This window comes from Chondrus crispus, genomic scaffold (assembly GCF_000350225.1).
Source record: "Chondrus crispus Stackhouse genomic scaffold, scaffold_135, whole genome shotgun sequence".
In the NCBI taxonomy this organism is placed as follows: domain Eukaryota; phylum Rhodophyta; class Florideophyceae; order Gigartinales; family Gigartinaceae; genus Chondrus; species Chondrus crispus.
In genome coordinates, this window is record NW_005178999.1 from 52,052 (window position 1) to 78,676 (window position 26,625).

General features: G+C 55.7%; 6 protein-coding genes; 3 read left to right on the top strand and 3 right to left on the bottom strand.

Annotated features, from left to right (window-relative positions):
* Positions 1 to 18,169: 18,169 nt before the first annotated feature.
* On the bottom strand, positions 18,170 to 21,138 carry CHC_T00002341001 (hypothetical protein). XM_005713290.1 is given in 2 exon segments: positions 18,170 to 18,255; positions 18,256 to 21,138. 1 exon segment carries the CDS (start codon positions 21,136 to 21,138, stop codon positions 18,256 to 18,258), a length of 2,883 nt encoding a protein of 960 aa, XP_005713347.1. The 3' UTR covers positions 18,170 to 18,255.
* A 77-nt stretch (positions 21,139 to 21,215) lies between these two features.
* On the top strand, positions 21,216 to 22,825 carry CHC_T00002342001 (hypothetical protein). The gene is made up of 3 exons (XM_005713291.1): positions 21,216 to 21,292; positions 21,499 to 22,720; positions 22,784 to 22,825. The coding sequence occupies exons 1-3, from the start codon at positions 21,216 to 21,218 to the stop codon at positions 22,823 to 22,825; spliced, it is 1,341 nt and encodes a 446-aa protein (XP_005713348.1).
* A 53-nt stretch (positions 22,826 to 22,878) lies between these two features.
* CHC_T00002343001 (hypothetical protein) lies at positions 22,879 to 23,995 on the bottom strand. XM_005713292.1 is given in 2 exon segments: positions 22,879 to 23,047; positions 23,048 to 23,995. 1 exon segment carries the CDS (start codon positions 23,993 to 23,995, stop codon positions 23,048 to 23,050), a length of 948 nt encoding a protein of 315 aa, XP_005713349.1. The 3' UTR covers positions 22,879 to 23,047.
* A 1,120-nt stretch (positions 23,996 to 25,115) lies between these two features.
* Positions 25,116 to 25,436, top strand: CHC_T00002344001 (hypothetical protein). Its single transcript, XM_005713293.1, has one exon. The coding sequence runs from the start codon at positions 25,116 to 25,118 to the stop codon at positions 25,434 to 25,436; it is 321 nt and encodes a 106-aa protein (XP_005713350.1).
* A 31-nt stretch (positions 25,437 to 25,467) lies between these two features.
* Positions 25,468 to 26,499, top strand: CHC_T00002345001 (hypothetical protein). The gene has a single exon (XM_005713294.1). It carries the CDS (start codon positions 25,468 to 25,470, stop codon positions 26,497 to 26,499), a length of 1,032 nt encoding a protein of 343 aa, XP_005713351.1.
* An 8-nt stretch (positions 26,500 to 26,507) lies between these two features.
* On the bottom strand, positions 26,508 to 26,615 carry CHC_T00002346001 (hypothetical protein). The gene has a single exon (XM_005713295.1). The coding sequence runs from the start codon at positions 26,613 to 26,615 to the stop codon at positions 26,508 to 26,510; it is 108 nt and encodes a 35-aa protein (XP_005713352.1).
* Between the last annotated feature and the right edge of the window lie 10 nt (positions 26,616 to 26,625).

Consider the following 26,625-nt stretch of genomic DNA (forward strand, 5'->3'; position numbering starts at 1 on the left):
GGATGATATCGACAAGAAAACCCGTCGAACGCTACAGAAGCGCCAATCGAAGCGACGAACCGTGAATCGTGCGAAAGATGCACTGCGAGCAGATCGATTGCCTGCCATGACATGGAAGCCCCGTCCAATTGTGGACGTTACACCGAAAGTGGGGATCGCCTTGAAGGGCCGGTGGAGATGTGAGCAGCTGATTAGAGCACACACTGCGAACCTCGGGGTGCAACGGGGAGTTAACATTATGCAGAATACTGTGAAAGTGCGCATGAAGTGCCGCACAGATGGGTGTCATGCGACTTTTGTTTTCGATTGGCAACCGAAGACCGGTTTTTGGAAACTGAACAAGTACTAAGACCACCTCAATGAGCGCTTCGGGCAACATGTCGCGGACAGTCCAATGGAAATTGCGTCAAGATCGTCTTCTTGTGCCCCTGCATATACCCCACATCAGATTGCCCGAGCAATTTTAGAACACGTGCAAGGCGATCCGAATGTGCCTTGCAAAACAATCGCTTCCGTTGTTCGAGCGAAGCGCCTGTATTTGCGTCAGCCTCCATATAGCCATTATCGGAGTATTCGGACAGAGCTGCTCCGTCATTTCACCATTTCGCGCGCCGTAGACATGGCCGCATTGGAAGGTTACGCAGATGCGCTCAGAGGGGTGGGGCATAAGGTAGAAATTTTTACTTGCTGTGCAGCGGAGATGAGGGAACAACGGATTAAGGCGGCTCGTCATATATTCGAGCAGTGCAAGAAGGCAAACGATTTACCGAAGGATGCTTCCTTTAATGCCGCAGATGTGCAAGTATCTGATATAGGCGACGGTCGCTATTACAACGGATTGCTATTTGTTCCTTCTTCCGTGCAGAGTTACTGCCAACATGGTCGACGAACGGCCAGTGCGGATGCCGCACACTGCGAAGGGGTAGGAATGCAGTCGTATGGGTCTACTTTTCAGGTAATCGGGTACGATGCAAATCATCAGCTCTGTCCTTTGGTCTTTGCGCACTTCGTGGGCCCTGAGAACAAAGAGTCCTGGGGAAAGGTCTTTCGGGCATGTAAGGAAATTCCGGGATTTGACATTAATGGGAGGGTGACAATTGTCGATCAGGAGAAGTCCATCGACGCAGCCTACCGGGACGTCATGACTAATGCATCGTTATTCCTGGATCCTCTCCATGTTAAAAAAACATGTCCGCGCGATTAGGATCTAACAAGGGCGTTGGAATACGGTTGTATGAACGAGCAGTATATGCTCCGTCTCGAGAACAGGTATACGCTCTGAAAGCAGATTTTTCTGCGACTCAAAAGGCCTATCTGGATAGATTCGAAGATTCTGAAGTGTACAGGGCATTTTCCAGCTTAGAAGACCTTATCACAACTTCACAGGGGGCTGAAAGCCAGATGTCAGCTGATCTTAGGAATAATATTCGTTCCGTGGAGCCTCAGAAGATGCTTTCAAGGGTCGTGCTTCTGCAGAGAACAAATTTTTTGCGTCGCCAGGACAGTGCCCTGTCTTGTACATCTCCCGTCCCTCCTCGCACACAGAACCATCTCGCATACCTAATTCAGAGAGCTCACGTATATCGGTCTTCTGTGCGTTTTCTGGATGGTACGTCGCAAATGGAAGCCACCGTCGCTAGTCAGCAAAATGGAACCGTTCTGCGGCTTGTAAGGCTTAGCAATAATACCCAAACCCCCCCTTCTTGCTGCGCTTACTCTACAAATGGGTCTGGATTCCCCTGTTGGCATGGCGTCTCTGTTCTTCTCAAAAAGTATGGACCAAGCAATCTCTATCGGTTTATTGAGGCGCGTCATCTAACATCTGCCTGGGTTATGCAGTACGCCAATATGGAGTATAGTCTTCCTTCACAAGCAAGGGTCGACGACATTTTATTCAATGCGAAGAAGCTCGTTGCTACGAAGGAGAACCTGCAAATTCCAAAAGCTTTACCGCCACCACGGGGTCGTCCGGTTAGGAGGGCTGGTAGGCGAAGAAAAACCTGGTACGAAAAAGGCCCTGCTGCGAAGAAGAAGCGTGTGTACTCCTGCTCTTTGTGTCGGATGGCAGATCACACAGTGAAGGATTGCTCTCTGAAACAGCTGTATGGGGATACCGCAGAGTAGCCCAGTAGCCGCTCTTTTAGTAACGCCTTAGTATCCGATTTCGCCTGTCATTTAGTACAATTTATACCACCGTCCACTTTGTTCGGATTCTGTCGCCCCTCACGAACAACCAAATTCTTTTCTGTCACCCCCATGTTGAAGACGTCACCCATACGATCCCTACAAATATTTCTCAATCGGATAGGTGCTTCAGCAAATTTGACCGCGTCACCCCCTCAACACTACAAGAAAAGCCATTTCACCCCCTTTTTGCCACAAAAAAGACCACGATCGCCCCACTAAACGCAGCATTAACTCAAACTATAAATACAGTTGCATACACGTGCAACAAAAGACCCCTCAAAGAGCTCCTTTCGCGCCAAAAAGCTTTACACAGTGCAAACTATCTCTTCTTCGTTGCTAGGAGCCACTGCGGTTCCCCAAGCTAAAACAAAACACGCACAATCATGCCTCGAAACACAAGGCTCACAACTTTTGAAAAAGGACAAATCCTTATCCATCACTCTAACTGTATCTCCCTATCTGCTATTGTCCGCGAGCTGGGACGATCCCGCACAGTTGTTACAAACTTTTTGCGGGATCAAAAGCGGTACAATCGCAAAAATGCGGGAGGAAGGTTACCAAAATTAACGGAGGCTGATAAGCGAAGAATATTACGAGAAGGCTCGAAAGGAGATTTGCGGTCAGCAGGGATTGTAAAAGCATTGCAGTTGAGTGTCAAAGCTCGCCGTGTACGCCAGATTCTCGCTGCAGACGAGCATTTACGATACATGCAAATTGCACGGACACCAGCGATGCGTGAGCGTCATGAAAAATCTCGGCTCAAGTAAGCGATGACACGAATGGTTTGGAGCAATGAAAAATGGTCCCAAATCGTCTGGTACGATGAAAAGAAGTTCAACTTGGATGGACCAGACGGTTTGGCGTATAATTGGCATGACTTAAGAAAGGAGAAGGAGTGGTTTTCAAAGAGACAAAATGGGGGTTCGAGTGTTATGGTTTGGGCATTTTTTGCCGGTTCAAGGATATCAGAGCTTGTTTTTTTGGAAGAAAAGCAGGATGGAGCGAAGTACGTGACAACTCTAGAGAACCATCTGCTACCTTTTGCGGGGATCTACCAAATACTTGGACGTTTATGCAGGATGGCCCACCTTGCTCTCGTTCACTTCTGGCAAAAAAAAGGCTCTCGGATAACGGTATATCGCTGCTAGAGTGGCCTGCGTACTCGCCAGACCTAAACCGAATCGAGGATCTGTGGGGTATACTCGTGAGGTCCGTTTATGCGCAACAGAGACAATTTGAAGATATTGAGTCTCTAACTGCAGTAAGAGACTCAATATCTTCAAAATATATTTTCCCAAGCCTTCATGATACACTCATGAGTGTATCATGGAAGCTTGGGCAAATATTGCACCCAATACGCTCGGAAAACGTACTGAATCTATGCAGAAGCGGTGCGTTGATGTTGTGTACGCCATGGGGAAGAAGATATGGTATTAAACACTGTTACTTGTCTAGTTCCGAGCGCATTAGACCTCTGTGTATGCAACTGTATTTATAGTTTTTGCCACGCGTTTGGGGAATAAGACGCGATAGCGTCCACCACCATAGATTTTTTTAAACAATAACTGCATGGGCAGTATCAGCGCCTCATTGGCCTTCAATAAGGCAAAGGGTTTATGATAGCATAAAAACTTTTCTAGGAATATGCAAAAGTACCAGGTGCCTTATAGTTATTGCCAGCACTGTATAACATCGGCTTAACCGTCGATTTAGGACATAGAATAGCAAAATTTTCAAAATGATCACGACACTTGTGGTACAACTCCACACCGCGACCCCCGGTGGGAGATGAGAACCCCAGAGACGGGCGGTTACTACTGTAGTAATCGTGCACGCGCCCGCTGCGAGCACAGTAGTACCTCCACGGCGTACACGTGACACAACCGTTGGCGCCGGCCGTGGCCACGGGCACACGTGTGCGACCATCCGGTAAGTAATTAGCAATTAGTGGTTAATGGCACAAATTAGCCAATTTAGTACAGTAGCTGGTATACAGTATGTAACAGCTACTGTAGCGGGACAGGTGTCCTGGCGTCCCACTGAGGGGTTAAGACCAGGGGCACCTGCCCCGTTCCAGTAAACGGGGGCAGACTCGCCTCCCTTCCCTTTACGGCTTTTTGCTAACTCCGTCCGGTTTTACCTCTAAGTCTCAGGCTTCTAACCCGTGACCGGCCGTCCGGATCTAACACCACCGACCGGCTGCGCGTCACCGGCCACGTGAGCCTTCCCTCTTTTCGAGTCCTTCCGTACGGTTTGCGCTCGCGTGGGTTACCCAGCGGCGCGCGCTCCCTTACCTCAAACCCCCCTCGTTCCGAGTGGTCAGGACGAAGGTAGTTATACCAAATTTTGGTACTCTTGTGGAGGGCATAACTACAGAGGTTGAGCCCGCACTGGATCGCCAGCGCGAGCAACTACCGATCGGATTGAAAGAGGTCGAAAATCACCGCGTCGATCGCCAGTGATCATCGACGATGAACCGTGCGGATTCCGCCGGAGAAGATACCGCCTCCGGGCGAGCAAGTACCCGAAGTGGCAGAGGCGCACAGCGCCCCCGGATCGACAATCCGGAAGCCCTGCTACGCCCGCCGTCTACCAGGGGCCAGAAGACCCCTTCCGTTTCGGACACCACCGCCGGGCTACCGGCTGGTGGGGGGAACCGCGTACAAGTACTGTACGACGCGTTACTCCCGCGACTACAAACCTGGATGGAGGATTTCCTCGCTGAGGAACTACCTCAGGTCGTCCAGGTTTGCCTCGACCGAACGGCACCAAGACTGGTGGCGGAGCATGCGGACACCGCGCTTCGCGCCCTGCTGGACGAAAAGATCGCCCCCCTCGTACACGACGAGGTGGTGGCAGCGCTCGCCGCGGAGGACGAATCTCCGACCGCATTGGCTCTAAAGGGAGCTATTAGCTCCGCCGTGGCCATCCGTCTGGCCACGACATTTACCGAAACGGGAGGCGCGGTACCGCCGCCGGCGCCGCGCCGTGAAACCGTTCCGGGCTCAAGCTTTAATATCGCTGATCCGATCGGCGCCGTACCCGGGATTGATAGGATGGACCCTCACCCGGAGGGCAGAGCCATCTATCTCCCAACCGTTCACGGTGCTACAGAGAGGACCACAGAAAATGTCCTCTCCATACTCGCCGGTACGGGCGGCCCCCGCGGGACAGACAACCGCCTGGGGCTCCCCGAGACAGAGAATCGGGACCCGTACCGGTTGAGCAGAAGACGTGCACCCGGCACGCACAGGACCGAAGCGGAATACACCCGGTATTCCGAGGCAGAAGACCCCCGTCACAGGACGGATGAAGACCGCGAGGAACGCCGCTGGCGATACCGCGATAACCGCGAGGCACGCCACGGGCGATACCGCGATGCCGGAGGGGGAGGATACCCCTCCGATGATGACCCATCCGGTTCGGAAGACTCTCGCAGGCGGGGCTACAGGGCACGCCGCGATAGAAGCCGAGACCGGCACCGGCACGACCCGTCCGACTCGGAAGACTACCACACCGAGTCGGATGAGGGGCTTCGTCGCTCGAGCAGACGCCGCCGGGCTGCCCCGAAGAGCGACGAGCGACGGCCCACGGTAATCAGGCCCCTCAATGACCTGTTTACCAAGGCCGTCAACTACAAGACCTACCGCCTGGAACGGCGTAGCTCGCGCTACGACTCCACAGTAGCGCGGCACATTAACCGTTACCGGAAAAAAACTGGACGTGCAGATGAGGTCCCACACGTTCAGCGGTCAAGATCCGATTGCGGTATTGGGATTCCTCGCACGCCTCAAGATGGCGTGCGACCACAACGGGATCACCGAGGGAGCCGCCGTGTGGTGCTTCCAATTCTACCTCACCGGTAAGGCTCACGCCCTACTCCAGTCCCGTCTCAATGGAAATACCATGGCCGTTGACGTGGAGCGGCGCGAGCTGCTCCGGACATACCCCCAGGTGGTCAACTTTCTGTTGCGCACCTATGCTACCGACGAGGTAATTTCCGAAGCGGTTGGGGACGTGACCTCCTTCCGTCAGAGTTCAAACATGACAGAGGAGGTCTACAGTAACCACCTCTGGGACAAGGCCCTCCGATGCGGTACGGTGTTCTCCGACCGGCGGTTGAAGTCCCTATTCGTCGAGTGGTTACTTCCCGCCACGTGGGCGCAGGTCCGTAATTACCTCGCCACGCGCCCGGATGTGGATTACCAATCCGTGGCTCGATACGCGCAAGCGATCGGGGAAACCAATCGGGCCTCCCGTCGACAGGGGATGTCCGCCATGGCGCACCAAGAGCCGTCCGGAGCAGCTAGAAGATTTGACCGCACCGCAAGGGCGAGGCCCGTGCTGTCGGTTGAGTCAGCATCCGACATCCCGACGGCCGGGGGATTTGCTGAAGAGGCAATCCTGGCCGTGACGGACCAAACCGCCACGCCGACCTCGATGAGCTCGCCACCGACGAGTTACTATCCGTCGCCGGCAGCCTCGACGGCGGGCGCCCCGGTTCCGCCCGCCAACCCTGGCGACGTGCGCACAAGACCGTACGGGAGGCAGGGGCAGGATCCACGCGTCCGGTTCTCCGGCGGGAGATTTCCCGGACCGCCACCATGCCGGTTCTGCCTGGACACCACGCACCGACAAGAGGGGTGCCCCGTCGTTGCCGATGCGGGCCTGCGGGCCAAGCTTCTGGAGGCACGAGAGGCCAACTACCAGAAGCTACGCATCCGGCAAGGCCTCCGTCCGGGATCCCCGTTCAACCGCCAGGGGCCGTCCGCTTGGCGAAACCAGCGTCAAACGGCCCCCGCGGGCGTCAACGTGGTCGAGGAACAGCACCTCGACCACACCGAGGACCCCGTGGCGCGAGCCGCGGATGAAACCCGCGAGGACTTGCTGCTGACGGGGGAAGCCGGGGAGGACGCCTAGAGGCGACGACGTCTCTCCCCGTGCCCAGCCTCAGAAGCTTAGGCACCCCCGATCCGGCTGCGCCAGTGGAAGCGCAGCCGGGTAACCGAACGGAAGTCCAGGCCATCTGCTTCTTCAAGAAGCAGAATTACAAGATCTCCGCGACGGTTGGTCAGAAGCAGGCGTTGATGGTCGCCATCACGCCAGTGCTTGACTCAGGAGCCGTCCCGAACCTCATCCATTTACGGTGTGTCGCCGAGTCGTGGCGACCATCGATAAAACCGGTTCGGAGCCCAGCGCTCATCGACGCGTCAAACCGCGCGATGAAGGCACTAGGGGAAATACCCCTGCTCGTCCGAATCGGTGAGTTTGTGGCGCGCGTCCCGTTCCTGGTCGTCACGAGCCTCGCCGTGGACTGTATCCTCGGTACGACCTTCCTGGATCGCCACGTCAAGGCGATCCTCCCAGCGCAACGGAAGGTCGTGTTCCACGACGCGCCACCCGTGGCGTTAGTCGGAACAACCCCCTCGAGGCACGACCGCAAGATGGCCTCGAGGAGCACCGCACAACAACTACGGCCGTCGGATAAACCCGAACGGAAGCAGGTGGCGTTCCCCGCCAACACACCGTCACGGAAGATCCGCCTCGTCAGAGGGGTGACAAATCCCCCGATGACGCAGGCCATGGTGAGGGTCGCCACGCCGGTGGGTGGGCTGTGTTTTTTACAGAACTCCCCAAAAACCGCGCACACGAATTTGACCCTCATGGCACAGGGGGTCATGGATGTTGCCCCCGAAAAACCGTTCTCGGTAATGCTCAGCAATTTTGGGCACCGCTCGGTTCACATCCCGAAGCATACCGTAGTCGGACTGGCTCTTCCGTCGCCCACTCACATCCTGACCCTTGGCGACTCGGCCGCGGAAGCGGCCGAAGCTAAGGAAGGGGGAGGGATATTTAATTCCAACCTCTCAACCGCAAAGGAGGGCGCGGAAGAAGCCGCTGACAACCGTACGGACAAGGGCGGGGCTGAACAAGCCACGCCGCCCAAGGCGCACCCCGGGGTGGTTGGAACGGATAAACCCGAAGACACGGCCGCCCCTGAGGAGGACCCCAATGCCTGGCAGGAGGACGTCCACATCGGTGCCGAGGACGAGGAGGTACGCTCGGAGATCCTCGAGGTACTGTCCGAATTCAAGGACATGTGGACCGGCCGGCTGGGAAAAATCGGGGCCACGAAGCACCGGATTGAGCTCAAGCCCGGTGCTCGCCCGATTTACCAGGCGCCTTACCGCGCCGGACCAACTGCACGGGAAAAAGAGAAAACGGAGATCGACCGCATGCTCCGGGCAGGGGTAATCGAACCCGCCACGGCCGAATGGGCGAGCCCCGTGGTATTCGTCCCTAAAAAGGATGGTACCATGCGGTTCTGTGTCGACTACAGAAGGCTCAACGCAGTCACCGTTCGGGATTCCTATCCGTTGCCGAGGATGGACGAGTGCATCGATTCCCTCGGCGACGCTACTGTCTTTACCACGCTGGATTGCAACAGCGGGTATTGGCAAGTAGAAATCGCCGAGGAGGATCGCGACAAGACGACGTTCGCGTCGCACTGCGGGTTGTACCGATTCCTCCGCATGCCGTTCGGGTTGAAGAACGCCCCCGCTACCTTCCAGCGGGCCGTCGACATTATACTGTCGCGGGTAAAATGGGAAACCGCAATGGTGTACCTGGATGATGTTATCATCTAATCCAAGACCGTAACGGAACACGTCGCGCACGTCCGCGAGGTTCTACGCCTACTGCGGGACGCGGGCGTGTCGCTGAAGCTGTCGAAGTGCGCCTTCTTCGATACCTCGGTCACCTACCTGGGACACGTGATTCGACCAGGTAGGTTGGAGGTCGAGCGCCGCAACGTGGTCGCCATCGAGCGCGCTCGACCTCCCCAGAACCAAACGGAATTGCGGTCATTCTTAGGAATGTGCAATGTTTACCGCCGGTTCGTGAAGGGCTTCGCAAAAATAGCCGCTCCGCTAAACCGGAAGACGGGGAAAAATCAACCCTTCGAGTTTGAGGTTGTTACCGATGAGGAATATGAGGCGTTCGTGGAACTAAAGAAGCGCCTCGTGTCCCCACCGATCCTCGCTCTTCCCCGTTACGGAAAGAAATACACCCTGGATACGGACGCTTGCGCGTACCAGGTCGGCTGTGCCCTATTACAGGAGCAGCCGAGCGGTGACCGCTTACCGATCGGTTATTGGAGCCGCGCCCTCACGGACGCGGAGAAAAACTACACCACTACCGAGAAGGAATGCCTTGCTGTCGTGTGGAGCATCCTCACGCTTCGACCATATCTATATGGGAACACGTTTGACCTCCGTACGGATCATGAGGCCCTCCGATGGGTCCTCAACCTGGCGGATAGCTCCGGCCGGCTAGCGCGCTGGCGTCTCCGCCTAGCCGAGTACGACTACGACGTACAGTACCGGCCGGGTATTAAGCACCAACTCGCGGATGGTGTATCACGCCTCCGAGTTGACGGCGCAACCTCCGAACCGGTTGACGACGAGGTCCCGTGTTTCGCGGTACAATGGCGAGAGGAGGAGCAAGACCCCCGCCAAGGTACCGTACACTGGGAGACCCCCGTCGACCCGGGGAGAGCTGAGCACGCGTTCGCGGTTATGCCCGAAGAACGCGACGTCTCATCCGTAACGGTGGAAGAGTTCCTTCGGGAACAGGCCGGGGACCCCTTCTGTAGGGCGGCCGCCGAGACTGTGGGGAACCCGGACTCGCGGTACGACGTTGACCGATACGGGTTCGTCGTCCGCAAGTCCCCTCTCGATGGGACCCTGCAGCGGGTTGTACCGAAGCGGCTCCGGGCGAAGATATTGTACCTCGCCCATCATCCCCGCCTAGCCGGACACCCGGGCGGTACGAGGATGTACTATACCCTCCGGCGGGAATATTATTGGCCTCATATGGCCAATGACGTCTTCAGTACCGTACGGAATTGCGCGTCATGCGCTGCCACCCGGGGAACCCTGGTGAGGCACCAGAAGGATCTCAAGCTCTTCCCAGCGGCAGGACCGCTGGATTTCGTCGCCATGGACCTGCTGGGTCCTTTACCGAAGACGGCGCACGGGAATCGCCACGTGCTCGTCATGACCGACCGGTTTACGAAGCTGACGCGCAGTATCCCGTTACGGACAACCACCGCGTCGGTCGTGGCAAACGCCTTCCTGGACAATTGGGTCTACGTATACGGCGCACCTCGTTACGTGCTAACCGATAACGGACCACAATTTGCCGCCAAGTTCTTCGACGCGGTGTGCGCCTTGCTGGGGGTGAGGCACTACCTGACTACCGCCTATCACCCCCAAACAAATGGGCAAACCGAACGGTTCAACCGTACTCTGGTACAGCGCCTCCGACATTATGTCGCGGAGCACCAGAGGGACTGGAACGAATACATCCAGCCCCTGACCTTCGCGTATAACACGCAGGTCCACCGGTCGACGGAGACAACCCCGTTCGACCTGGTGCTGACGCGACCACCGTCCGGTTTGGCGCTGCCCGGTACTGTACCGCAGGATGCCGTCTCCAACACGGAAGATCCGAGGACCCCGGTACAGTACAAGCGCGCGACGCTGCGTAAACTCCGCGACGACCTTGAGCGCGCGCGGGTGAAGCTAACCGCGGCGCAAAGGCGATACAAGGCCGACTTCGATAAGAAGGTGCGTTTCCGTCCGGTCATCGAGGTGGGAGACCTGGTCTATGTTGACCGCCCACCTCGGCCATTGACGAGTACCGAACGGGGAGACCTGCCAAGTAATGACGGGGGACCCTCTGTCAAGCTGTTACCGAAAACGGAAGGCCCGTTTCGGGTCCGATCCGCTACGGAGACCACCGTGGTCGTCGATCAAGACGGGGTCTCAATCCGCGTGAGCATCGATCGGATAACCCGGATGCCGCGGGGACCTCGCGACGTCACTACGGCCGCCCCGACCCAGCCCGCGGCGGCCGGAGAACCCGAACCCGCCGCGGAGTATGTGGTCGACCATCTGGTCGACCACCGGGAGAACCGCACAGGGGCCCAGTACAAGGTCCGCTGGTATGGCTACGCCCCAGCGGACGATACCTGGGAACCCGCGGAGGGACTCCCCCAGGCCTTCATAGACCGCTTCTGGCGCACGCGGGCGGCAGCACGCCACCGCTAACACCACACTGGGCAACCCAGCGCGGGGCGGGACGACCCCGAGAAGGACCTCCCCCGCGCGGCGGCCAATCGCCACCGCAAACCCCGCGCCAGAAGACCCGGCGCAGGAGGGGGCAAGGTCGCCAAAGACGCACGCGGAACCCCGCCTGCGTCATCGAAAGCCCCGCGCCGGAAGACCCGGCGCAGGAGGGGGCGACGTCGCCACAGACGCACGCAGAACCCCGCGCGCATCACCGCAAGCCCCGCGCCGGAAGACCCGGCGCAGGAGGAGGCTGACCCGCCGAAAGGACTACCCCACGCGGCGGTGGCCAAACGGCTCGGCACTCCAGTGCCTGCCCGCTGGCGAGGGACGGAACCCAGCGCGTAAATACCGTTTGGGGACGACCTCACCGGGGCTCCAGGGCACTGTAGGCCACGTGTTGCGCGAGTGGCATACACCGCCCGGCACGTGTGGCCGCTGGCCCATGGAGGCGGTTCAAGACGCCTCCGACCCCGGGGGGTGCCCAATCGGAGCTCGTCAACGCCCTGAAAAGGCCACCCGCCGCGGGGCGGTAAAATCCGGTCAAAATTGCCCACCGGATGGGGGTCCTCCACTGTCGCGGGGGTAACTGGAGGAACCACCCCGCGACCACTTCGGGCACCCACCGCGCGGAGTCTCACCGGCATGAGCCAGAGGGTAACCCGGCCGCCACGAGGACAACCGGCGAACAGGTGTGGGGAAGTGGCGTTGTAGTGGCGTCCGAGCCCTCGCCTACCGAGACGGCGGAGCCACGGCTGGGGGTGCCACGGGCCAGGAGGCGCCGGAGCCCCCGCCGAGCGGCAAGCCCCCGCCGCGGATGCGCGAGTGGTGCTTCACACGACCACGGCCCCGCGCCGGACCCGACCGGCGCGGAAGGGCTACAGTACCGAACGGGAAGGGCAGTGAAGAAAAGAAGGAAGAAGGACAGGAGGCGCGCAATTTACTGGAACGGACGGGACCTGGTCCCCGGAGGCGGTTTGCTACTCTCACCGCCTCCCCCGCTGGCATCACTCCCGACGCTGGCGTTTGGCAGAGGGCTCCGCCCCCCGCGCCGCCGCGCTGGCGGGATCAGTGTCGACGGTACCGTACGGTCTCTTCGCGGACACTTGCTCGCTCAAGACGGCGAGGTGGTCCTGTGCCGAACGGATCCGCGCCATCGTCTCACTGCGCAGGAGATCCTCGCCAGTGTCGCGCTGGCGGATGGCGAACTGCAAGCCGGCCACCCGCGCCCTGAGCTGGGTCGCCTCGACTAGCCAGGTGCGCGCGGACTCCAAAGCCGCCGCAAGGGTGGTCGGTGCAGGGACCCCCGCGTAGCCACACTCCGTCTGCAGAGCGCACAGGGCGGCCTGCGCGTCCGGAACCAAGACGAGGGCTTCGTCTGCTGGCGCCTCACTCGGAACCCCACCGGCCGCCATAGAGGGGGTCTATGTCCCCGTCGCGGTCATTTCGCTGACGGGGAAACCGGCAGGGCCCGGCACCGATCCGGTAGCCACCACAGGGAGGTTGCCCCCCGCAGGCTCGACAGAAGGAGCCTTGCGAGCGGCCCCCACCGGGGCGGGGTCCGTTACCGGCACTTCCGTTACCGGCACTTCCATGACCGGTGTGTCCGAGGCCGGCGCTGCCGCGATCACAGGCGGAGAACCCGCAGTGATCGCGTCTCCCATCGTGGGAGGCGTCGAGGGACCGACTGAAAGGCCCTCTCCAAGGGCCGGTTCCCCCGGCATCAGTAGGACCGACTCCGTTGACGCGGGCAGAGACCCGACGGACGGTCCGGCGGGGGTCCCGGCGGAAGCAACCGCGGCGCCCCACCCGTCACCGGAGGCGATGACCGCCCCGTACGACGGCGACCCGTGGTCGGGCAGGGGGTCGTACCAGTGGTCGGCCTCCGCCGACGTGCCATCCCAATGCGGCATCCGCAGGGAACAGCCGCGGGCCCAACTGTACCACACAAAGTCGCAGCGCTCCGGGAGGGACCAGTCCAACCGTTCGGAAAAATCGAGGATGGCCTCCACGCCAACCGGGTCGAACGACGTCCCCTCGAGGATGGCGGCCACCCCGACCGATCGGATGAGCTGCAGAAGCCCCGCCGACAAACGGAAGAGAGAGCCTCGCTCGCCGGGCTCGTTCCCGGTCTGGCTCGCTAGGCGAGGGTCCGGGCACTTGGTGAAGAACGGGAGGCCATCCCGTGCGGCGTGTAGGAAACACAGCAACACCAGGACGGCCCACTCCGAGAGCAGGATGGCGTCGATCAGTCGACGCATCCCGGGCGTCGCTTCTCGCCCGAAGGAACCGTCCGGCATCCACCGCGCTGCGGCATAAGCCAGCACGCTGGGCGTGGGTACGCAGAGGTACTGCGGAGCTTCCAGATTGCTCCAACCGCTCGGTAGGGCTGGGTATAGCTGCCCCCTGGCCCCTGTGGGCACGGCGAAGAATTCCGTCGTATACCACATGTGGAAGTAGGCATCGGCGCGGCGGCACCGCAGCCGGCTCTCCTTGGCGGAATTCTCGCCCCACCGCACACGGTTAGCCACGCTGTACCACCGGTCGAACGGGCGGGGGAATGCCACCAACTGCACGTGGGGCTTAGAATCCACGTCCCCGCCGAACCTCTCGAAGAGGTCGAACAACCGCGAATGGTACCGGTCCTCCCCCGCACAGCGGATGTACAGGAGATCCGAGCGGGAGTCCGCCATCACGCGGTGAGGCACGTGGACCCAGCGGGTCCTCCAAGCGGCCGCGCGGCTGTCTTGGCGGATTCGATCGCGAGGGGAGGGCGTACGGATACCCCGTCGCCTGGGGATGGCCGCAAACCGAGCGGCATCGGGGAAGGCCGTCGCGATGTACGCCTCGGCGGACATCGGCGGCTGCGCCTGTGAGGGGTTGCGACCGCCTCGGGGAATCCGGTGGTCTAACTCGGCCCCGGGTAGCAAACCCCGCACGGCACGTACACCCGTCCGGAGCCAGCTGGACGGCGGAGCCTCGGTCGCCGGGGGCGTGGCCGCGTACGGATCCGGCGGTACCGGGTGGTTATCCGCGCCGGCCGTCGCCTGCCCCGCGGCTACAGCCCAGTCTGGGGACCGTCTCAGTACGGTCGTCTCGCCGACGTGGGGAGCCGGGGCGGAGCGCAGAGGGCGCAGCAGGGGGCCTTGGACGGCGGTAGGGCCGCGCGAGGGAAGGACCCCCGCGCCCGAAGCCCGCACCCGCGGAGCCGCGATGCTCGTCGCGTTTCGACCCCCGGGACCCGCCGCCAGCGCCGGGTGAAAGGTCGGTACCGGCGCGGCTGGCGCTGCAGGGGGCTGAGCCCGAGGGGGGCGACCCCGCTCGGATGATCGGTTATCCATGCGGGGGGAGGACGGAAGGAGGGGGCGAGATTTGGAAGTGGAGGTAATGGGGTGCGTGGTGTGAAGTGAGGTGGGAGAAAAGAAAAGCGTGAGGGGACCCATTGCCGCGCCAGGGGATCCGACGCGGTTAAATACCAAAAACTCCATGGGCTCCCCCATGGAGTTGGCCGCAGCCCGCCCGCGCCCCCGTGGTCGGCGCGGACTTCTCCGTACGGATGGGACACCCTGCCAGCCGGTCATGTCAACCCCCGGCCGCGACGAGGACGTGTCGTGAAGTAAGGAAGGGGGTCTGTGGTACAATTCCACACCGCGACCCCCGGTGGGAGATGAGAACCGTCGGGACGGGCGGTTACTGCTGTAGTAATCGTGCACGCGCCCTCTGAAAGCACAGTTGTACCTCCACGGCGTACACGTGGAACAACCGTTGGCGCCGGTTGTGGCCACGGGCACACGTGGGCGACCTGTCCGGTAAGTAATTAGCAATGAGTGGTTAATGGTACAAATTAGCCAATTTAGTACAGTAGCTGGTATACAGTATGTAACAGCTACTGTAGCGGGACAGGTGTCCTGGCGTCCCACTGAGGGGTTAAGACCAGGGGCACCTGCCCCGTTCCAGTAAACGGGGGCAGACTCGCCTCCCTTCCCTTTACGGCTTTTTGCTAACTCCGTCCGGTTTTACCTCTAAGTCTCAGGCTTCTAACCCGTGACCGGCCGTCCGGATCTAACACCACCGACCGGCTGCGCGTCACCGGCCACGTGAGCCTTCCCTCCTTTCGAGTCCTTCCGTACGGTTTGCGCTCGCGTGGGTTACCCAGCGGCGCGCGCTCCCTTACCTCTAACCCCCCTCGTTCCGAGTGGTCGGGGCGACCGTAGTTATACCACAACACTCTCTGCCCGGTTGCAACCCAACCTAGCTGTCTGATGAGTGTTTCGACCACGGTAAACGGAAGAGCGGATTGCAATCTAACATTTGAAATGGAGGCTGCTTAAAAGTAGGGATTACAACTCAAAACAGGGGTCCTTGAAGATAGCTCTCGTAACTGCCTTTCAGAGTCCAAAACGTCCAACATTTTTGGAAGAAACTGGCAATAAGCTACTCCAGGTATGCGGTGCTGGTGAAATAGGCCCAGAACATGCGTTTTGCTTTGCTGGATCGTCTCTGGTGCTATCAAACGCCAGAAACAGCCACTGTGCACATCCGTTTATACACGAAACTTTCAAAACCCCATTACGTCTCCGACGCACACATCGACATTTCATTGAATTACTCAGAAATTGCCAAAAAATATCGTTTATTTAAACACGATTCAGTCACTCCTCAAAATAGCTCCAAAAGCGCAAATAACAGATATCCTGGCAAACCTTTACAACACAGTGCAAAACATGATTGTATTTACGAAAAAACCAAGTAACTATGTGGTGACTAGCAGTCCTCGCTAGGATCCCGGCCAAGCAAATCGAGAACGGAGCTCCCCTTTAAATGTAGCTTCATAATATCAGCGCGTTTCTCACGATACCTTTTTTGAATACGGCGTCGCCGCTCAAGCTGACTGTTTCAAATAATACTGTGCCAACGACTCGTGAGTTGTTGATACAGACTCATATCCTGTTCACGCAACGGCTTCCAACGAATATGAAAATTTGTCAATCCCAAACAGTCTAAAGACCGGGTCATAATTTTCATAACTCCACTTCAACTTACATCCTATAACATTCCAAAGACCGCACAACCACCCGAAATAGTTCTCCAAAATGATTATATCGCTGGAAATATCCTTTTTCTCCGCAACTTCCCCTGGAGACAGAAATCCCGCTTGCGGTTTGCGCTTAGGGTGGACAATTCTGCAAAACTCAGCCGCGCCCTGATAGCCTTTGTCAGCAAGAATTGCCTATTGCCCTGTGTAGCATTCGTGCAGCGGCCCCTCGTCACCGATCTCCTTTTCGTCGTTCCTCTTTCGCTGCGCACGCCTATGAAAAGACTGCATGCTTTGAAAAATAACCAAATCCGAAACAGACCCCGGTTCATGACTAGAGGATACTGCGAATCCGGTCGGAGTTACGGGGACCGCTGTAGGATAACTCCTCCCCACCCTGGGTTGGGTGAGAGGCGAAGGCTATGGCGAGGGAGCACACGGCGCGGATGCAACGCGCAAATTGAACCGATCGGACGAGCTCGCGAAAAGGGAGTGGCTCACTGGCCGATTACGCGCAGTTGCCCCGTGGGGCGTGAACGGAAGCGACTGGTAACGGGTTCGAAGCCAGCGCGCGCGATATACAACCGAAACGGACGTATATAGGCGCGAAAGTGACGGGGGCGAGCTTGCCTCAGTTTACTGGTGGGGACGCGGGCCAGGTCTTAACCCCTCAGAGGGACGCCTCGGACACCTGTCCCAGTATAGTAGTACAGTACCTGCCGCCTAGTGCGTGCCGGGTACTGTACACAATTAAAAAGCTAGAGCCATAATTACTACTATTGCACGGACTCTGCTATTACACGTGTGCCCTACTGTACACGCGTGATGCTTACAGACTACGGCACGGACGACAAGATCTTCTTCGGGGGTTTAAACGAGAATGCCGCCCTGTCCTTGTCGCGGCAGAGTCGGAAGGGGAAGGCGCGTCGATAGATATGACCTCGGCCATAATGGGGATGGGAGTAAGATGATGTGAGGGTGGATGGCGTGACAGAGCATGAGTTCGAGGGATTATGGCATACTAGTACTATTTGGCGCGCTCACGTAGGACTCCGAATTTCTCACAATTGTTTCTCACAGGTTTTCTCTAACTGCGCACTTTTCGGCAATATTCCTCACAGCTTCATTGCAGAATTCTGTATCTTTTTACACCTGTCATACGTATTGCAGAATTTTGAAAAAATCATTGCAGAATTCTGCTTGCGTAAACCCACTATTAGCTCTTCTAGCATTCCAAACGTGTCCGCATCGCCGTTTGGGGGCTACAGCTATTGAACCACATGTGATTGTCAGTATGAACCTGAAAGGATTACAAAAATGTGTTTTTGATGAACGGCGACTTTTCTGAATAAGCATCACAGCATATAAACTGGCCTCCGGAGGGGATAGCAGGGTTTTCGGATGGATGTTCAGTCGCATCCAATTCAAGGCGGAAAAGCATCAACGGTTTCTCCCCACCTTCCACTCTCTATCCATGTACTGCACAAGCATTTATTTTTGACAGCACCTTTGACATTGCTTTTGGCGAACAACATTCATATCTTATTTCCTACTGTGTCTTCCATCCTTTGTGGCAATTTGCACTTGAACTTTCACTGAGACAGCGCTGGGCAGTGCCACTATTTGAGGTGTTTCAGTTTTAGTTCAGTGGTTTATTTTCTGTCATAGCTTGTCGTTCTAGATCCTCGGGAGTCAACAGTTCTTGCGAGATTGCAAGAACAGGAGGCTATCGTTCCGTGCTCTCAACCAAAGCAACAAAAAGAGATACCTGACATTTAGAATACAGGCTGCGGTCCGCAAGCTGTATGATGGGTTGTACCGTAACGCTTAAAAAGATGCCCCCTATAATTTATTTCTCGGTGACCTTTGTAATAATGACGTAACAAAAGGAAACACTTATTTCTACGTTCGGTTCCAGCGCTTCGCGTTCATTTCCTTTGTCTTCCCGCTATTAACCCCGCTTCCTCCAAAATTCTTCTTTCGCTTCTGCTTCTTGTCAAGCATTTCTGCCGGTTCTTGTAACACAATCTTAGGAGCATTCTTGATCTCTGCCACCCCAGGAATAAACCTAGCCTGTAACCTTTCCCTCAGTTCAGAATTCTTTTCCATATAGGACTTGTAGTCTCCATCGTACAAGACCAGCTCTTGCTCTTCGATTGCCAAGATTTGTGTAGCAACTTGGGAAATCAAGTATCGGTCATGGCTTACTAGCAGCAAGGTGCCGTCGAAATTTTGTAGTGCTTCCTCCAGCATTTCTTTTGCTGAAATGGATAGATGATTTCCCGGCTCGTCAAGCACAAGGACATTGGATGGTTCTAGCATAATTTTTGCGAGGGCCAAGCGAGCCTTCTCACCACCACTCAAAGCCGCAACCTTCTTCTCGACGTCATCTCCCTTGAAGAGGAATTTGCCCAGCAAAGCGCGAATTTCCTCATACCGCATCTCAGTAGGTGCAGCCTGCCTTAGGGTGTCGAGAACAGTGACGTTGAGCTCAAGCGCATCGGCCTGGTTCTGTTCGTAGTAGGCAAGGGCGATGTTTGTAAGACCCTGGCATTGTACCGTTCCCTCTTGAGGGTCTTCCTTTCCTGTAATCATTCGTAGAAGAGTGCTCTTGCCCGCTCCGTTCGGGCCGATGAGCGCAATACGATCACCTCGTTCTATTGCAATAGATGCGTCCTTGAATAGAGCTCTACCCTCATATCCGTGAGTGACCTCGTCAACGATGACACAGTCTCGTCCGGAGCGAGGTGCTGGAGGAAACCGGAAGACGAGTGGCTTTCCCTGCCTCGGCGGTCTTCGCACGAGTTGTCCAGTTTTCTCCATGCGCTTGAGCATCTTCTCACGGCTTTTGACTTGACTTGAGCGGGCAGGCGTACGTCTGTTTCTCTTGATATAATTCTCCTGTTCCTTAAGGAATTTTTGTTGCCTTTCGAATGCCGCCTCCCATGCTTTTCGCTGTCTTTTTTTTAGTTTGACATACGTAGAGTAATTTCCTGGATACTCAAATGCCTCCCCTCCTTCAATCTCTACGATCTTTGTGCATACTCGATCTAGGAACTCCCGGTCATGAGAGACCACAACCATTGGCAGGTTTGACGCTTGGAGAAAAGCTTCAAGCCATTCAACGGACTCGTTGTCGAGATGGTTAGACGGCTCGTCGAGCAATAGGAGGTCTGGATCTTGAAGAAGGACCTTGCCTAAGCCAATTCGAACCTTCCAACCGCCGGAGAATGCCGCGACAAGTTTGTCATTGTCATCTTCCGTAAAACCCAATCCTGGCATTACCTTATCGATTCTTGCTTCAAGATTCCACGCGCCTTTATCATCACATTTCTGTCGCAGGTCTTCCAAACGATTGAGTAACACTTCTAGCTTGTCAAGATCATCACCTGCATCGGATATATGCTTTTCGCAAGTTTTGTATTCTGATAGCAGCGTTTGCTCTTCCACGAATGCAGACGTAAACTCTTCGCGCAATGTGCGACGAGGATCCAACTCCTCAATAAACTCCTGTCTCAAGAATGAAGCCTTCGTGCGAGTTGATGATCTAACCAACTCCCCTGACGTTGGCGGCATGAGCCCAGCGATCATGCGCAATTGAGTAGTCTTTCCACACCCGTTCTCTCCAATTAATCCAACCCGCTCCCCGGTCTTCACACCCCAAGTCACGCCATTGAGAATAGTTGTATTTCGGAAAGTCATAGTGACATCCTCCAGTCTTATGGATGTGAATTTTTCGCCACCAGAACCAAAATTCGCTCTCTTCGGATCTGCTAATCGCCCTTCAACCGCATTGCGCTCACCTCGCTTCAATTTCAATGACCGCCGGCGCCCTTGACGCGTAAATTTGTCGAACTCCTTTGTTGCCTCTTCAAACTCGCTCACAACATCATTGTCAGGCTCAAAATCCTCGTCCACCTCTTCGTCTTCCACAGCATCGGCTGTTGCGATTGCATCAGTTGAACAGTCTCCCTGTTCTTTCTCGTCGTCAGCTATCTCTGCATAGGGACCAGGATTTTGACTCTTCGTTTCACCGACCAACTGGGTCTCAGCTGCAATTTCGCCTGTTCTGCCAATATCAGTGATGCGCTCCTCAGCTTCCTTAGTGTCATTCTTGCCACCATCTAAAACTGTTTGATCGTCAGGATGAGATAATACGTCCTCGGAAACGCCATTTCCAGCAGAGCCATTGACATCAGCAGCATTGAAATCGACGCTCTTCTTCCCCTTCCTTCCTTTTCGACGAAGTTGGGGAATTGGTTCATTCTCTCCTAATGCGTCTGCCAGCAATTCATCTTGAGACAAATTGGCGCCCCCAAACACGTCAACTGCATTACTCTCATCCCTTACCGTACCCTTCTTTCCCTTCTTCGTTTTCTTCTTCGGGGTCGGTGTGACTGTCAATGCTGTTGCATCTTCCCCAAGTGCGCTTGGCAACAATTCATCCTGACTCATGGCAGCGCCCCCGAAGACATCCACAGCGTTGTCTCCAGTTTTTTGGATGCCCGCCTTCTTTCCCTTCTTCTGTTTCTTCTCGTTCGGTGCAGGAATCTGGGAAGGCGCCTCTGGTTCCCCCAAAGCTTCTGCGAGAAGCTGCTCCTGGGAAACACCAATGCCTCCGAAAACGTCGACAGCGTTACTGCTGTCGTCTCCGCTGCCCTTCCGCACTTTCTTCATAGTAACAACTCGTCGCGTTTTTGTCGGGCATGTCGCAGGCGCAGACGCCCCGCGCCTAGACGCTGCTGTTGCCAGCCCTCGAGCAGCTACGGGTGTGACGAAAGCCATTCCTGGGGTTGGGTTCTATATTTCTACGAGGGCGGCGGAGATTTGTGTGTAAGAACCTGCAGGCGAGAAGGGAGGAGATGGCCGGGGGTGCGTTTATACCCTCAAAAGTCATTTCCAAAGAGGCGCTTTCGCGAATTCCGAGCGGTTTTGAGCCGTACAGGAGAACGCACCGTGCGAAAAATTCGGTTGTTTCTGGAGCGGTAGACTCTGCGAGTGGTTGAACAGGCTTACTAGCCAAGCCTCCCGTCCACTACACTCTGTACAAGTGGCTTTCTGCGAGAGATCTCTACAAACCTCACCACGGAACGGAAGCCGGCTCGGTCGCCATCAGCCTTCTCATCCTTAAGGTCGCGTCGGGAGAATATCCGGCTGGCAATGGCCGTGGCTTAAAGGCCGATCATCCCTTTCAATTAAACTCTACCACGTCGAGGCATGCCACCTCAGGAAAGCTGCAATTGTGCCATATTGTAGCTGCAGCTCCACGAAGCAAGGTGGCACGATGCTCGCTCCGGCATTTACATATGCAAATGCTCTAAGTATCCGCTTACTCCGAAAAGCACATCCCCTATGTCGTCACCGGCGTCCACAACCTCATAGAATTCCCCGAGCGTCCATCGCGTCATACCCGTCGAAACAAGAAGCCTCCTCAGCCAAAGAGACAGAGCGACGAAAGCGCGTTTTATCAGGCGTCCAGCCGACTGGCGCTCTCCACCTTGGCAATTACCTCGGCGCCATGCGGCAGTGGACAGCAAACCAGGACCTCTATGACAATTTTTTCTTCGTCGTTGACCTGCACGCCGTAACCACGCCGCACGACAGGAAGACTCTATCGGACACCACTTTGTCTTCCGCCGCGATGTACATCGCGGCCGGTATTGATCCGAAGAAGAGCCGCATTTTTGTTCAAAGCCATGTGCGTGCTCACGCAGAGCTCACATGGTTGTTGAATTGCTCTACCCCCATGGGCTGGGTCGAGCGAATGATCCAATACAAGGAAAAGGCCAGAAGGCAGGGGGAGAACGTGTCGGTGGGCCTTTTCGACTACCCAGTTTTGATGGCGGCTGATGTTTTGTTGTATCAAGCGGATCTTGTTCCTGTTGGGGAAGATCAGAGACAGCATATTGAGCTCGCCCGCAACATTGCAAGAAGATACAACGATATCTATTGCAAGAAGAAGCGCCCGAGAACGTTCCGGGAGCCAAAGGCGTTGATGCGTACCACGGGTGCTCGCGTGATGAGTCTGGAGGACGGCACGAGTAAGATGTCTAAGAGCGATGAAAACGACGCCTCTAGAATAAACCTAACAGATCCTCCGAACGTCATTCGGAAGAAGATAAAAAGATGCAAGACAGACTCGCAGGAAGGATTGCAATTTGACGACCCGCAACGCCCTGAATGCAATAATTTGCTGGCCATTTATCAGATTATGGCGAATAAGACGAAAGAAGAGGTGCAAAGAGAATGTGGCGACATGCGTTGGGGACAATTCAAACCCCTGCTGGCGGACGCTGTAGCCGAACACATCAGCCCAATTCAGGACAAGTATAACGAACTTTTGCAAGACAAGTCGTACCTCGCATCCGTTCTAAAGCAAGGTTATGTCGCTGCGAACGAAGAAGCTGAGCGCACGCTGGAAACGGTTAAGCGAGATATGGGATTCTTGTTGCCATCTGATCTAGGTTATTGATATCTACACAGTTGCTCTGCCAGAACATCTCTTCGTGCCGTAAAGACACCCAGTTTTGTTTTGAATTCGTTGGTTAGGTTTTATGTCGCTGGTCGTTCATAAAGACCAGGAGACCGTGTTCTGGAGGTCAAACATGACCCACCTCCTGAAGTTAAGGATCCCAGTTAGCACAAAAAATGGAAAAAAACCGTATCATTATTCGAAATTCAATCTTGCAGCCGTCTATTGTGTCGCGGTGGTATCAGCTTCAACCTGCCATGACTTCTTCAGGTACCGTGAAGTTCTCTCGTACACCGCCAAGGTAATTCCACTTCCAGGTCCAACCCATAAGCAACGGGCTGCCAGTCCCCTTCCCAATGCTGAGATGCCCTCCTCTGCAATAATACGCCGCAAACACTGCGAGATGGTAAAATACTTCTGTTCCGAACCCGAACTTTGCGTCATGAATCGAGTTTTGATAACATCAAACGGATTTGTAAGGGACGCCGCAATTACACCCACAAGAACGCCCAATCCTGTCGCCTCGATCGTAGAGGGCTCTGGTCGCCCTGTTGTTCGGTGGAGCCAGTCCTTACTTAGTGAAAACAAACTGAATTGGATTGCCGTGAACGGCACGTCGCGCAACATCGTTGGCCAGAAGCCCGACATCAATCCCTGAGGCCCCTCAGTTATGTAGATAGAGCGTGCTGCATGAGCGGCGGAGTTATAGTTCCTAGCAGGCCCCAGAGTTGCGACCTGCATTCTCTTGGCGATAACTTCGGCAGGGACGTAAAAAGGAAGCGCAAGTATCTCTCCAAACGCTCCGCTCGCAACATCTACGACGGCGAGACGTTGCTCGTCGTAAATCTCTTGCTCCGATCTTCGCTTGACGGCCTTGTATCCCGCAAACATGACTGCATGAGTGGGGATGGTGCCCGCCAAGACAGCTCCGAAACCAGCGTAAAGGCCCCGTCGGATGCCTTCCTGCTGAGCGATTAGGCGAAAGCCGTGGAAAATGGAACGGTACTTGAAAGGCGGGCCCTTCTGGACGTGGAGTCTAGACTTGACTGTGTCAATTGGATGTAAAGCAAGGTCGCAGGCCAGCCCGGCGAGGCCACCGGCTATGAGATCTGAGAGGATTGCATATCTCTCTGAAGAGGTGCCATGCGACAACTCAGGCTCCCGCCCCATCGAGGGCAAGCGTTTGATCTAGGACAGAATTTTCAGTCTGACGACATCGTGACGCATGACTGACGAAGGGAGGGAATCTAGAGCGGTGCGACTAGATCAACTTCGAGTTTCTATATTGCTCTCGATTTGGCCCGCACTTTAGCTCCGTGTCTTATGTGTCGTCGACGGATACAGCAGGCCAATGCACAGCAGGGCTCTTGCAACGTTTGCAAACGAATGGAATATGCAGCCACGTTAGGTTTGAGTTGTATCCACCAGCCCTTCGCCGTCGAATGCGCTGTGTTATGCACAGCTAGTCTGCGACGAAAGCACAGGGCTCCAGCCATGTGTGGCCAAAAAACTTGAACTGAAATCGTTTAATTGGGCACAGGTGCCTCAAGTGTGCCCAATTAAATGATTGAATGTCAAATAGGGTGAGTCAACGCAGTTGACAGATGAAATGTGATCAACCAATTAAACTGTGCCAAGTTCTCAGCTATTGTCTTTTGTAACCTGATATGCCCCTATGATACCCTGTGATAAAGAATTTACACACAGTAAGTAATGTAATACAGGGGGGGGGGGGGGGGGGGGGGCGAAAAAAAGAGCACTTTGAATAAGACCGTCCTCGCAGTAAGAGCACCATTTTCGCTTGGCACGGTATCATAACTTCAAGCCCCATCAGACGCTGTAATTCCAATCACACAGGCCTTTTCTCGCGGTATTTCAAACGCATCTTAGAAGCCCCGCTCACAGTCCGCCTGTTCCATTTCTCCGCGGCTGTGGAGGAGGTTAGTGACGAAACAACATATATTGGGGAAGAACGCGCCACTATACCGACCGCCACTATACCGACATCAGTTGGTCTGAATGCGTTATTGCTACCGCTAGAAACAATTGCTCATGATTGCAATATAACAGAGGTAGGGATGTTGTTGCGGAGAGTGAGAAGCGTGTTCGCGCGCTTACGAGGGAGGGCTTCTGTGCACAGGTCCAGGCAACCACTTGTTGGTGAGGTGTTACAGCGTTCTAAGGAGTAAAATGGGCATCTTGTGCGAGATTCTTGAATGGTAGCAACCTCGGATTAAGAGCAGCATGAAGGGTTGGCATGGGGTGCTCTTATATCGTGGTCCCCACTGTAATGCGGCTACAGCTTAGAGCCGAAACCAACGTCAAATCGATCTTTGGCGAGTGTACAGTAGCTTGTGCCTGGCCTGGAGCAGGCCATCGTCGGGAACCGCGAAGTTGCACCTACCCGAAAGCATTACTCACTTTTGTCAAGCAGAGCCAAAGAGGCTGGCCACACTTGTACATTGCATTCGGCGCTCTGCTACCAAGCCCCTGCAAGCGGTTGCCGCGCCACGTCGAACCCGCCCAGGAATTGGCAACACCTGACGCCCTTTTTCACCACGCGAGTCGACTGAACGGCGACGCAGCTCCTTTATCTGGGAATTGGTACTAAATTCTGGGGCGACTGTGGTTAGTGCCTAGTGATGCGTGCACCACGGGGTGACTTCCGCGTTCGTGCGGCAGATGATCCTCCGAGTTTATTGGTTGTTATACTCGATGTTGCAGCACTTGCGTGGACGGATATTGCGGGCGATAAAGCCACGGCAACTCTTCAATCTGTGATTGAACAGCTACTTGTCTTTTTGAATTCATTCATGCTCCTTCACGAATCGAATCGCATTTGCGTAATCCTGGCTTCACCAGATGGGGCCCAGCTAGTCTTCCCAGAGCTTTCAGAACCCGGCTCGCGATGCTCTGATATCGATTTAGTCGCTGAGGACAATGCACTGGATGCTGCTACTGCTGGAAGTGGCTTCACTTTACACGCAGAACAAACACCATTGAAATTGCGAGACGCCGTACTCGCAGGTGTCAAAGAGGCGTTTCGAGCGCAGGAAGGGGAGGTCGCAAGTGCTCCAGCTCCGATTAGCACTGCTCTCGCCACGGCCTTGTGTTTGCATAACCGTGCAAAAAGCATTAAATCGACACGCTCCTCATTGAGTCTAGGCCAGGGCAACGGCCAGGCAAACAATGATTCCGGAACATGTAATGGGCGAATCCTTATGCTTATCGCAAGTGAAGACGCCCCAGAGCAGTACGTGCCGGTCATGAATTGCATATTCTCCGCCCAGCGCATGGGCGTCCCCTTGGATTCATGTATACATGGGGATAAAGACTCAACATACCTTCAACAGGCCGCGTACCTGACGAACGGTGTTTGTCTCAGGCCCAACGAGTTTAGCACCGAAAACCCAAATGTACTAATTCAGATCTTGCAGACGGTCTTTCTGACTGATCGTCTCAACCGCGATTTTCTGGCAATGCCAACTCCGCGCAAGGTCGATTTCCGTGCTTCTTGTATGAAGACAAGGCAAATCATTGAAGATGGCTACACTTGCTCTGTTTGTTTATCGACGTTTGCAACTACGGTAGCAAAGGGTGCGGCCATGTGCCCTATATGCAGTGCTCGCTTCGCCATCACGTCTAGAGTGAAGAGGAGACCTCCCAGACCCTGACAAGGACATCACAGCTTTTCTGCCAGTCGTGATCCTTTGGACGGGCACACTTCCCTTACATGATTGCGGGAACCTACATGTAGTGAACACAGCCAGCGAACGGAACATGGAAACATATATTTATTT

Coding starts and splice junctions, on each gene's coding strand:
- CHC_T00002341001 (XM_005713290.1), bottom strand. CDS start 21,138: ATGGCTTTCGTCACACCCGTAGCTGCTCGAGGGCTGGCAACAGCAGCG.
- CHC_T00002342001 (XM_005713291.1), top strand. CDS start 21,216: ATGGCCGGGGGTGCGTTTATACCCTCAAAAGTCATTTCCAAAGAGGCG. Junction 21,293..21,498: donor ATTCCGAGCGGTTTTGAGCC/GTACAGGAGAAC, acceptor TCGCGTCGGGAG/AATATCCGGCTGGCAATGGC. Junction 22,721..22,783: donor ACAAGTCGTACCTCGCATCC/GTTCTAAAGCAA, acceptor GAAACGGTTAAG/CGAGATATGGGATTCTTGTT.
- CHC_T00002343001 (XM_005713292.1), bottom strand. CDS start 23,995: ATGGGGCGGGAGCCTGAGTTGTCGCATGGCACCTCTTCAGAGAGATAT.
- CHC_T00002344001 (XM_005713293.1), top strand. CDS start 25,116: ATGCGGCTACAGCTTAGAGCCGAAACCAACGTCAAATCGATCTTTGGC.
- CHC_T00002345001 (XM_005713294.1), top strand. CDS start 25,468: ATGCGTGCACCACGGGGTGACTTCCGCGTTCGTGCGGCAGATGATCCT.
- CHC_T00002346001 (XM_005713295.1), bottom strand. CDS start 26,615: ATGTTTCCATGTTCCGTTCGCTGGCTGTGTTCACTACATGTAGGTTCC.